Source organism: Balaenoptera physalus (genome assembly GCF_965194825.1).
Source record: "Balaenoptera physalus genome assembly, chromosome: 1".
Classification (NCBI taxonomy): domain Eukaryota; kingdom Metazoa; phylum Chordata; class Mammalia; order Artiodactyla; family Balaenopteridae; genus Balaenoptera; species Balaenoptera physalus.
The window spans coordinates 161,911,792-161,924,720 of NC_138882.1; the positions used below are offsets into that span (position 1 = coordinate 161,911,792).

A 12,929-nucleotide genomic window follows, 5' to 3' on the forward strand; every position below is an offset into this window, starting at 1 on the left:
ATCATACAGCGTTTGTCTTTTTGTGGCTGTCACTTAGCATAATGTCTTCAAGGTTCATCCATATTGTAGCATATGTTAGAATTTTCTTCATTTTTAAGGCTGAATGTATGTATAAGGCTATTTTTAAGGCTATTGTATATATAATATATACCACATTTTGCTTAACCATTCATCTGTTAATGAACACTTGGGTTGCTGCCATGTTTCAGCTATTGTGAATAATGTTGCTGTGAGCATGAGTGTACAGATCTTTTCAAGACCCTGCTTTCAGTTATTTTGGGTATATACTCAGAAGTGGAATTGCTAGATCTTACGGCAATTCTATGTTTCATTTTTTGAGGAACCATCATACTGTTTTTCGCAGCAGCTGTACCATTTTACATTTCCACTAACAGTCATAAGGGTTCCATTTTCTCTGTATCCTCACCAACATTTGTTATTTTCTTTTCTTATTTTTGAATAGTAGCTATTCCAGTGGAATCTCATTGTAGTTTTGATTTGCATTCACTGATGGTTAATGATGTTGAGCATTTTTTCATCTTCTTATTGGCAGTTTTTATATCTTCTTTGAGAAATGTCCTTCGCCCATTTCTTGATTGGGTTTTTGTTGCTGCTGAGTTTTAGGAATTCTCTATATTTCTGGGTATTAACTCCTTACCAGATACATGATTTGTAAATATTTTCTCCCATTCTTTTGTTTTCTTTTTTACTGTGTTGTTAGTGTCTTTTTTTTTTTTCTTCTTTTATTGTGTATGCCTTTGGTATAGTATCCAAGAAATCATTATGGAATTCAATGTCATGAAGCTCTTGCCCTCTGTTTTCTTCTAAGAGTTTTAAAGTTTTAGGTCTTACATGTAAGTCTGACCCATTTTGAGTGAATTTTTGTATATGGTGTTATATAAGGGTCCAATTTCTTTTGTGTGTGGATATCCAATTTTCCTATTACCATTTCTTGAAAGACTGTCTTTTCCCCATTGAATGGTGTTGACACCTTGTCAAAAATCATTTTGACTATATATGTGTGTATTGCTGGGTTCTCTATTCTGTTCCATTGGTCTTATGCCAGTACACTGTCTGACTGTAGTAGCTTTGTAGTAAGTTTTGAAATCAGTAAGTGTGAGTCTTCCAGCTTTGCTGTTCTTTTTCAGGATAGTTTTGGCTATTCACAGTCCCATGAGCTTCCATATGAATTTTAGGATGGGATTTTCTATTTCTGCCAAAATAAGTCATTGAGATTTTTGATATGGATTACATTGAATCTGTAGATTGCTTTGACATCTTAACGATATTGTCTTGCAGTCCATGAACATGAGATGCATTTCTATTTATTTACGTCTTCTTTAATTTCTTCAGCAATGTTTTTTAGTTTTCATTGTACAAGTTTTTCATCTCTGTAATTAATGTATTCCTCAGTAGTTTATTCTTTTTGATCTCATTGAAAAATGGAATTGTTTTTGTAATTTCCTTTTCAGATTGTTCATTGTTTGTATATAGAAATGTGACTGAATTTTGCATGTTGACTTTGTATCCTACTACTTTGCTGAATTCATTTATTCTAACAGTTTTTCTGTGTGTAGTCTTTAGGGATTTTTATGTATGAGATTATATCTGTGAACAGAGATAAATTTACTTCTCCCTTTTTAGTTTGGATGCATTTTATTTCTCTTTCTGGCCTAATTGCTCTGCCTAGAACTTCCAGTACTATGTTGAATAGAAGTGGTGAAAATGGACATCTTTGCTTTGTTCCTGATCTTAGAGGAAAAGCTTTCAGTCTTTCACCACTGAATATGATGTTCACTATGGGATTTTTCATACGTGGCTTTTGTTATGTTGAAGTAGTTTCCTTCTACTCCTAATTTGTTGAGTGTTTTTATCATGAAAGGTGTTGACTTCTGTCAAATACTTTTTCTGTGTCAGTTGAGATGATCATGTGGATTTTTGCCCCCTTCATTCTGTTAATGTGGTATATTACACTGGTCAGTTTTCATATGTTGAACTGTTCTTGTATTCCAGGAATAAATCTCACTTGGTCATGCGTGGTGTGCATAATCCTTCTATTATGTTATTGAATTCATTTTGCTATTGTCTTGAGAATTTTTGCATCAAGGTTCATAAGGGATATTGGTCTGTAGTTTTAGTTCTTCTTGAAATGTTTGGTAGAATTCACCTGTGAAGCCATCAGATCCAGGGATTTTCTTTGTACAGGAAATTTTTGATTAAGTATTCAATCTTCTTACTCGTTATAGGTCTATTCAGATTTTGTCTTTCTTCATGATTCAGTCTGTGTTGATATTGTGTTTCTAGGAATTTGTCTGTTTCATCTAGGTTGTCCAGTTTGTTGGTTTACAGTTGTTCAAAGAACTCTCTTATCCTTTTTATTTCTGTAGAATCAATAGTAATGTCACCACTTTCAATTCTCATTTTAGTAATTTGAGTCGTTTTTTTCTTAGTCCATTTAGTTAAAGGTTTGTCAACTTTGTTGATTTTTTTCAAAGAACCAACTTCTGGTGTTAAAGATTTTTCTCTAATGTTTTTCTGTTCTCTATTTCGTTTATCTCTGCTCTAATCTTCATTATTTCTTCCTTTCTGTTAGCTTTGGGTTTTGTTTCTTCTTCTTTTTTAGGTCTGTTTTTTAATGTAAGTCTTTATAGCTATAAATTTCCCCCTTAACACTGCTTTTGCTGTTTCCTGTAAGCTTTGGTATGTTGTATTTTTGTTTTCCTTCATCTCTAAGTATGTTCTTATTCGCCTTGTAATTTCTGCTTTAATCCATTGGTTAAGTGTGTGTTGTTTAATTTCCACAAATCTGATAATTTTCCATTTTTACTTCTGTTTTTGATTTCTAACTTCATCCTGCCATGGTCAGAGAAGATACTTTGTATGGTAAAATCTATTGAGACTTGATTTGTAGCCTAACATATGGTCTGTTCTGGAAAATGTCCCATGTGCACTTGAGAAGAATGTGTATGCTGTTGTTGTTGGGTAGAATGTTCTATATATGCCTGTTAGATCAGGTTGATTTATTGTGTTAAATCCTCTGTTTGCTTATCTTCTGTCTGGTTATTCTATCCATTATTGAGATAATGGGTCTTTAAGTCTCCAACTGTAATTGTAGAGCTGTTTATTTCTCCTTTCAGTTCTGTCAGTTTTTGCTTCGTATGTTTTGCAGTATGTTATTAGGTGCATAAATGTTTGTAATTGTTCTGTCTTCTTGCTGTATTGCACCTTTTGTTGATCTATAATGTCCTCCTTTACAAGAAGTAAGACTTCACAAGACATCTCTTGTAACATTTTTTGATTTAAAGTCTATTTCGTCTTATATTAGTACAACAATCCCTGTTCTCCTTTGGTTACTATTTGCATGGAATATCTTTTTTCATCCTTTCACTTTCAATCTGTTTGTGTCTTTGGATCTCACGTGAGTCTTCTATAGTAAGCATATGGTTGGATCATGTGTTCTTATCCATTCTGCCAATTCTGTCTTTTGATTGGAGGGTTTAATCCATTTATATTTAAAAGAATTACTGGTAAGGAGTGACTTCTGTGTTTTGCTATTTCTTTGCTATGCCTTGTAGCTTTTTTGTCCCTTATTTCCTGCATTACTGTCTTCTTTTGTGTTTAGTTGATTTTTTGTAGTGAAATGTTTAAATTCCTTTCTCCTTTCTTCTTGTGTATATTCTGTAGCTCTTTGTGGTTACCTTGGGGATTGCATTTAACATCCTAAAGTTACAACACTCTAATTTGAATTTATACCAATGTAACTTCTATAACATACAAAAACTCTGCTCCTTTTTGGCTCCACCTCCACCTCTTTTGGTTGTTGATGTCTCAAAATTACATTTTTCTACATTGTGTGGCCCAAAACATAGACTAATAATTATTTCAAATTCATTAATCTCTTAAATCATGTAGAAAACAATATGTGAAGTTATAAGCCAAAGTTACAATAATATGAGCTTTTATACTAATAGTTTTTAGAAAACATTTTAGCCTCTTAAATCATGTATAGAACAAAAAGTGGAGTTAAAAATCATTGTTATGATAATGCTATCTCTATAATTGCCCATGTATTTACCTTCATTGAGATCTTTACTTTTTTCATATGGCTTTGTGTTACTGTGTAGTGTCCTTTCATTTCTTCCTGCAGGACTCTCTTGAGCATTATCTTCCGGGGCAGGTCTAACAGTAACAAACTCTCTTAGCTTTTATTTATCTGGGAATGTTTTAATTTCTCTCTCACTCTTGAAAGGACACTTTTACCAGGTATAGGGTTCTTTGTTGACACTTTCTTTTTAGCACTTTGAATAGATTGGCCCACTACCTCTGGCCTGTAAAATTTCTGATGAGAAGTCTGCTTATAATCTTATTGAGGATCCCTTATATGTGACAAGTCACTTCTCTCTTGCTGCTTTCAGGATTCTCTCTATATCTTTGAAAATGTGATTATAACGTGTCTTGGTGTGGGTCCCATTGACTTCATCTTACCTGGAGTTCGCTGAGCTTCTTGGATGTTTATATTCCTGTCTTTCATCAAACTTGGGAAGTTTTCAGCTCTTATTTGCTCAGATACTCTTTCGGCCCCCTCTTCTCTCTCTTCTCCGAGGACTCCCACAATGCATGAGTGGTCTGCTTGATAGTGTCTCATAGGTCCCTTAGGCGCTGTTTGCTTTTCTTCAGTCTTTTTTCTTTCTGTTAATCAGCCTGGATAATTTCCATTGTCCTATCCTATCTTCACATTTGCTGATTCTTTCTTCTGCCTGCTCTTCTTTGAGTCCCTTAAGTGAATTTTTAATTTCATTTATTGTAATTTTCAGTTCCAGAATTTCTTTTTGGTTTCTTTTTATGTTTTCTGTCTCTTTGTTGATATTTCATTGTGTTCATGCATTGCTTTCTTAATTTTCTCCACATCTTCCTTTAGTCTTTGAACATCTGTAAAGTTGTTTTAAAATCTTTGTGTAGTAGATCTGCCTTTAGGATTTTTTTCAAGGACAGTTTCTGTGGATTTGTTTTTGCTTTGAATGGGCCATACTTTCCTGTTTATTTTTATGCCTTGTGATTTTTTTGTTGTTGTTGTTGAAAACCATACACTTGAATCTGTTAATGTGATACCTGTGGAAATCAGATTCTTCCTCTTCCCAAGGGTTTGCAGGATTTTGTTACTGGTTTTGTTTTTTTGATTGTTACAGGCTATCCTTGTGCTGAGGATCAACTTAAGGTTTAAACTTAAGATCTTTTCAGGTTTTCTCTGAGCCTGTGCTTTTTCTTTTGGCATGGGTGGTCACTTTCTAACTTTCCCTGGATATGCAGTTGTTTTTCAGTATCCTAGTCTTTAATGTCTGGCTCCCAGAGGGGAAAAAAGAAAAGAAAGAGGGGAAAGGGGGCAGCAGCCCTTTAAATCTCCTGGAAATCAGGTCAGCCAGAGGAGAGGAGCTTGCAGTGTTGGGGGGAGATGCAGCAATAATGGCCACCCTCCTTTTTGTCTGCACCTCTGTAATCAGAAGCAACAATCAGTGCTCAGAGCACAGACCCCCAGTATTTGGTGGACAGTACCCTTTTTCCTACACTGGCTCATGTAGGGTTTGTATAAGCTGTTCCAGCTGCTTGCCATGGGGGTAGGAGTGAGGGGATAGGTAGCTATATCTGTGCTAAGAGCTGAAATTCACCAAAATTAACTGCAATTTGCCAACCAAGCCTTCTTCTGCAAGTTGTGAACCTTCTGTAGAGAGTCCAGAGTTGCAAACTAGTTATGTTAGATTTTACCCATGCAATTTTATCTAGATTCTTGTTCCACCATCTTCCCAGAATTCTCCCTATCTTCATGTTTAAGTATCAAGATCTTTATGATTTGGCATGTATTTTTACTTATTTGTCTTCTTCCATTCCATCTTTTTAATCTATTCTTCTACGTGGACAGCTTATCTTTGGTCCTCTGATAGGTTCTAAGCCTGTAATTTGTCCCTTTCAGGATACATCACTTACTTTTCTAGCTTGCTTGAAGTCCTAGACCAGGTGTACCATACTTTGTCCATTGTCTCTTGGTTCTCCTCTCTTCCTTTCTTTCCCTGTTCAACCAAAATTGTCCCTTCTAAGTGCTGCCACATTCTCTTTTCCAAATCACCTTAAACCATTTCAGTCAACCTTGAAAGTACTAAGTGAATTTGAGTAGTTTATATGTCCATCAATATGCATGTGTGTTTGGGGTGAGCCCCTGTGTTGCTCAGATTGTTGCCTTCAGATCAGGGAATTCTAGGAAAGACAGGTAGAAGAAGATGTGGGTCAGTCTTAAGAGAAGGCCATTTCAGAAGGCCATTGTACATGCTAGCCAGTAGCTGTCCTTTCTGCAATTTCAAAGCTGTATGGTGAAACAAGACTTTCTTCAATTTTGTGGCCTAAATTTCTAAGAAAGGTCCAAAAGTACCTTTTGATTTTGGAACTGGGTACTCTTGGTCATGGAAAAAGCACTTTCCATCTGCTGCTGTCCTCTGTCAGAGTGGCCAGACATCTCTTCTAGATTCTCTCTAGGCTGAGATCCTGGGTTATTTCCCTAAAGCCCTTTGTTAGTAGACTTCTGTGGTCATCTCTACTTGATCCTTGACCTTGATTATTTGGTTCTGGTTTTTATGATTCTCTTGATTTTTTCTGCCATCTTTCCCTTTTATTGCCAGCACTTCCTTTCCCTCTAGGGTCCCCCCAACTCCTTCTTGATTCTCAGTGCTACTCCATTCATAGCCTGGCAGATGCAGAAGACCTATAGTTTTCCCTCAGTGTTTATTTGTCTCCCAATTTCCTTCCCCTTTAGTCTTTTCCTTCTGAGTCAAAAGAACTTTAACGAGCCCTGGCCTGCCAAGCCATGTTGACCTTTGTCAACACTTTGTGTGATCAGCTCTGGTGTTAAGTATCTATCACCTCATGCCTGCTGATGTCTATTCACAAACATTCAGGGTTTTTGTTTTTGGTTTTGTTTTTTAATTAAAATTTTTAAAAAAAATTTTGGCTGCATTGGATCTTTGTTGCTGCACACTGGCTTTTTCTAGTTGCAGTGATTGGGGGCTACTCTTCATTGCAGTGCGTGGGCTTCTCATTTTGGTGGCTTCTCTTGTTGCGGAGCACAGGCTCTGGGCGCGTGGGCTTCAGTAGTTTTGGCACGTGGGCTCAGTAGCTGTGGCTCACGGTCTAATCCAGTAGGTGAGGAAATGAGACGAGAGAAAATGAGAAAGAACCAGGAACAGAACCCAAGAGTTCTGACTTCCAGCCACTGCCTCCCAAGATAACATGCCTTTTTATAGTAAAGTTTAAAATCAGAAGTGATCTCTCTGACCAATTTACCATACTGAAGACTTAGGAAGAAAAGAAGAGAAAAGTTATACTAATAAAATTATACTAAGTTACAGCTCTAGTATATTTTTGCAGGAGAGAAAATGTGATCAGCCTTCATATTCGTGGCTGATGTACCTTTTAAAGGCTGCATCCGGCTAGAGGGGCTGCCCTCCTCTGAGTAATATGGTCGGTCATTCACTTACCAATGACTTCCCAGCCTCCATCCTGCAAAATCTTAGCTCTCTTTCTACTTATGCTTAACAACTCAAGTCATAAGACAAAACCTAATTTTTATTGGAGATTAATCTGTTTTTATATATATTTTTTTCATTTCTCTTTTTTTGGCTTAGTAATTCTTACCTTAAAGGAGGAGACAGTCTGACTTTCCAGTGGCAGGTGGAAACTTGTGAGCAGCCAAATATAGTGTGCCCTACCATGAATATAAAATGAAGATTTTTCTTCCCTTTCTAATTTCTTCTGGGAAAATGATTGCTGTTTTCTAGTTTGATTACAGCATTCCTAGAATGCAATTATAGTTTGTGTGAAACATTAGAATACCTTAGGGAAATAGCCTTTCCAGAATTCTGGATGTTTCATATAATATAAACCAGTGTTATGGTGGTTCTTCCCCAGGAGTTGTTGTGGGAGGTTGCATGATTTTTCCTCCCCTCCCTTTCTATTTTGCATTAGGATGCAATGTAATTGACATTCTGGAGCTATTATACTTGATGGCTGCTGTCAGTGAAAGCATATTAACTTAAGAACCTTCTGAAATGCTGTTTAAATGAGATCTATGTTTCCCATCTACACATCTTCTAAATAATATGTTTTTAATCACCTTTGATATAGCTCTTTTACTTTATGCAAATCTTTCCTGTCACTTTGTGCCTCCAGTCACTTTGTTAATCAGCTAGGGCACACTTAGGTCTGCTTTAAGGATGAGAAAATCAGGGCAATAGAGACAACCATTACTGGAAAGAGCCCATGAGTTAGGAGAACTGAATTCTAGCCCTAGGCCCTGTCAAACTGATGTGTCTTTGGGCAAGTCTTCTCGGCCTTCTGAGCCTCTGTTGCCTCATCCATAAAATGGGGGTAATCCCTGTCTTGCCTTCACTGTGGGTCTAGGGGGAGACTCAGATGAAGTAATGGGATATGAAAATGCTCTTGAACTATAATGAGGTATGTAACAACAACAGACATAACTTACCTACGAGCTTCCAGAGAGTTAGAGGCAGTGCCAGAATTAGTACCAGTGTACTCACACCCAGCCTGGCACCATGTTTGAAAATCCAGCACCACCTTTGGCAGAGTTTTAGCATCTAAAAGGAGGGATTTTTCCTTCCCTTTTCTTCCTCACTTTACTGGCTTAATTTAGTTTTAGGTAACAATTCTATTAAGATTTTTATGTTTGATTTGCTTTACTTATGGTACTATGTTTTCCTTCTGTCTTCTTCTCGATCTGATTAGGAAATTTGTACATAGACTCCAGGCAAAATCTCGCTCCTTCAGTGATGCCTCCCCCTGGTTATCCTCACATCCCGCAGGCACTCAGCACTCCAGGAACAACAATTGCAGGTAGTTTGGGGTGTGGTGTGTTGGGGTTGGTACTCGGAGTTTAATATTGAAAAAGGCTTTAGCTGTCCCGACAGGGAAGGAGGCTGCCTCAGGAGGGGGTGAACTCCCTGTTTCAGAGGGGTGGGGTGCAGAATACCTGTAAGATGAGGATCATAAGAGCCACCCTGTAGAGGCTTCTGGGTGGGTAAGTGAGAGCATATGCAGTGAGTTCCTGGCGCACATAGGAAGTGTTCAGTAGTTGTGTGTTTCTTTCTTCCTTTATCCTCTCCCAAGTCACTGCTGACATTGCCTCCTTCCTTCCAGGCCATCACGGAGCCATGAACCAGCAGCACATGATGCCTTCCCAAGCCTTCCAGATGCGGCGCTCTCTGCCTCCAGATGACATCCAGGATGACTTTGATTGGGATTCAATTGTGTAGAGCTTGTTTCTCAAGGCACCAGACAGACCCAAGCGTTACCTTTCTGTGCAGTGAAGGGGAAGGTTTGAGAGTATCCAGTTGAGAAAACAAAGTTTCTAATCATTTTACCAATGTTATCGAAATTTTTTTTGAAGACAATCAGAAAGATTTTAGCTGGATAACTTACTGCTTTTATCTGACCCAGACAAGTACTACATGTTTGTCTCCCTGCCAGCTGCCCTATGTAGCTCCTAATTGTTGTGTGATTTGAACGGCTTTTGCATATTTGTGTCAGTTTGATGTTGACCACAAGTGCCAGACTGATTTTTCAGGCAGAGCCTATTTTGCTGCAAGCAGTTTATAGATGCATATGTGTAAATACATGTACAAAAATTATTGAAAGGCTTCAGTTTTTTCTAATTGGATTATTATGTCTTGAAAAGGAAGTTACTGTGAGTTTTTATTCCTTGTTAGGCTATTTTTGGCAGGATGCTTTTAACTGATGTAGGCAACTGAAAGGAAATAGATTTTTTCAAAGCCCAGTTCCCCTTATTTAATCTTTTTTGGAAATGTGAGTATTGAGTTCTACTCAGTAAGCCAGAGAACCCAGAGTTTGATACTCTCCAAACAGTCCAAAGGGGCATGTTGTTCCTGAGCAGCATGAAGGACTGACTGAATGTTTTTTTGATGCCTGGGGGATTCTAGAGTTCATGTTGCACCGTGTCAGCATCTGTTTTTCTAAGTCTGCATCGTATGCCAGTTCTAAATGTGTTTGATTAGAAGCTGGGCACTCCTTGGCTTTTGAAACAAATCAGTGTCTCCACATTCACTTATGTATTTATTATTCAAAAGTGTTATTTTAATATTTATTGCTATCTTCTGTGAATGCTCAACTCCTCTTGGGTTCATTAAGGAGAAATGCAGTGTCTGAAAGCACAGAATTATTTTTCTTGATAAGAGTTTACAGACAAGACAATCAGAGAGAGATTGTGTCATTCTCTTTATCATTACTCCTGCCATGTGAGTATATTCTCTATCTTTGCATTCCTGCTAATTGAGACTTATTTGCTAAGTAGGATTTTCTGGAATTTGAATCAGAGTTCATTAGGGCAACAGAACAGCAGGGCAGTGTTTGTATAGCAAGTTTCCCCCTCATTCTCTTTCCATTTAGGAAGCACTGAAAGGAGGGTAGAGCCACACATGGATTTTATTTGCCTCAGTCTTCAGTGCAGTTACTGTTGAGTGGCCTGCTGTTTCTGTTGTCCTGTGTGTCTGTGTATGCATGACGTTTGGTTCCTTTCTTTGAAATGCAGCCTGCCTCTTAGGGGTTTTTATTAGTTGTTTGTTTTATTTCACAGTTACTTTGCATGGATTGATTGTCTTAGTTTTGCAGTGAAACTAAGAGAAATGAGATTTCTTTTTTTAATGAATAGATTTTGAATTGGTTCTTTAAACCAGAAAAAAAAAAGCAGAATTTTTCAGTTCTAATGGCGAAACGATGTTCCATCAAATCAAGGAGTACTAACTGCTCGCTGGTTGCTTTTTAGCATCTCTAGTCTCCATCAGCTATGCTTATTAAATCACTTTAATTACCCTTACTGATTCTGTGGTTGAGTCATCTCTACTTGAACTAAACAAACACCTTTGTTTCTCTGTGTGTGTATGTGAGAGTGTTTGCGAACGTCTTTGGGTATTTTTTCTAGTGGAGTGTTGCCTTGAATGAATCACTGGGAAGCCAGCCATGGTAAAGGCTGGTGAGGTTGGGGAGAAGGGAAAGGCTTTATATTCCTGTTGTTTGGATCCTGCTTGGCATGAAAAAGCAAACTCAGTTCCAGCCCCTTGGATCAGTAAAAATCAGAGGATTCTGGAAAGGCAGCCAATCAAGATGAGATAGCAGCCTGCAGAGTAAAAGCTCGGAAAAAAGGGGGTGATTCTCAGTAGTCTGCTCAAGTCACGGTTCTCTAGATACCAAAATAGCTGTTTTGAGACTATAAATTGTGTGGGTAGCAGTGTGCACTTTAAACAATTTGGGTATTAGAATGCAGTAGCTTATACTGAGTGATTCAAGTAGAAACCGCTGATGAAGATGTTACAAATTGTGTGAAGCTTATTTCCCATTTGGCAGTCATTTACTGATTTGCAGTGATCAGTATTTTTGTGAGAATTTAAACTTACCATGAATGGCCCTGGAGGCAGAGCCTCCATCCAGACCCATCCCGCACTAGCGATTCATGTGGCCAGGGAGCCCAGGACAGGCTTCCTCACGGGCTCCAGCCAGACAAGGCTCCCTAGTGAGGCGCAGAGCAACCCTCTAGTGGCCATCTCAGTTGGTAGTTGTAAATGCAGAGCAAGTTCTGTCTTGGGCTTAAATTGACTGAAGACTTTTGGGGAAAAGAATCTTAAATGCATATAATCAAATGGGGGTACTCTGTCCAGGAGAATAGTCCGACTGGCATTTGTGGCAGTTTTTGAAATGTAAATGTATTCATGTATGTTCTTGTAAATACATGTCTCTCAGATGTCCTTTGAAGTGGGAGGGAGTCAATCTGGGGATTATTTCAAATGGAATAGAGTATTTTGATATTGTTCATTCAGAGGGTGATGTGTACATATCTATATTGTATATATGTGATGAAAATGCATTGGCTTTTTGTGCAAACACAGTCTGCTCTCTGTACTGCTGTTGGACAGTCAGTGTTTTAATGTTTCTACAGTTTTGCTATTGCACGATTTCATATTTTGCCTCTATGATGAACGGCACCCATTCTTTGTAACTGTTCAGTGCTGTAAAGAAATATCCGAAGTGTCATTAGGATTGTTGCTGCCAAAAGTGATATGCATGAATGGCACTTAAAATAAATATATTATGTTAACTCTATTTACAACACCGATTGGTCTGTGTCATTTGCTGCAGTTGAGGGAACAAGATTGGAGCTAGTCCAGAAGCAGAAAGCCTGGAGTTAGTCATTCCTTGGGGTCTCAGAGATTGTGTCCCATGTACTGCTGCCTGAGAACAGTCATTGCTGCTGTTTATTGAACATCTCACTTGCTCTGTGAACTTGAGGAAATTATTTCATTTGTCTGAGCTTCATTTTCCTCATTTACAGTGCCTATAAAATGAGAATAATACCTACCTCCTAGAGTTGTAGAGGGATTAAATTAATTAAGGCATTTAGAACAGCATCTGGAACATAAAAAGTACTCAGTATGTGCCACGTGCTGTGCTAAGTAGATATTGTTATCCTCATCTTACATATGGGAACAACTCAAGTTAAAGGTATAATGGCTTCCCCAGATCCTTTGTTGGCAAGTGGTAGAGCTAAGGTTTGAATCCAGATCATTTGACTCCAACGTCATGTTTTTACACCATCCTCTATTACTTCCAGCGGAATACCCCTGTCCCTACCCCTACCCTGGACCCTAGTCTTGCCCCCAGCACTGCCTTCCCAGAGTGCTCTTTCCCAAAGGTGAAAGTGGAGCTTCTTAACATTTGCTGAGCCCACACTGTGTCAGCCCTTCCCATGAGAAATCTAGAGGTGAAAAAGCCACAGTTTCTGGCTGTAGGGGGTACAGACTTACCCAGGACAGGGAGCAAATGCCAGCCCAAGGAAGTTGCCCAGGGAAGCTACTCTGAAGATA

General features: G+C 38.2%; 1 protein-coding gene across 6 annotated transcripts in view; it reads left to right on the plus strand.

Annotated features, from left to right (window-relative positions):
* Positions 1-12,168, plus strand: part of FOXJ3 (forkhead box J3) — a 133,084-nt gene extending 120,916 nt beyond the window's left edge. For all 6 annotated transcript variants that reach the window (XM_082466269.1, XM_082466268.1, XM_082466272.1 and 3 more), the window contains 2 exons: positions 8,785-8,892; positions 9,196-12,168. In XM_082466269.1, the coding sequence (XP_082322395.1) occupies positions 8,785-8,892; positions 9,196-9,311 (224 nt within the window). In that variant the 3' untranslated portion in view covers positions 9,312-12,168. The remainder of the gene's footprint in view (positions 1-8,784; positions 8,893-9,195) is intronic.
* The last annotated feature ends 761 nt before the right edge of the window (positions 12,169-12,929 follow it).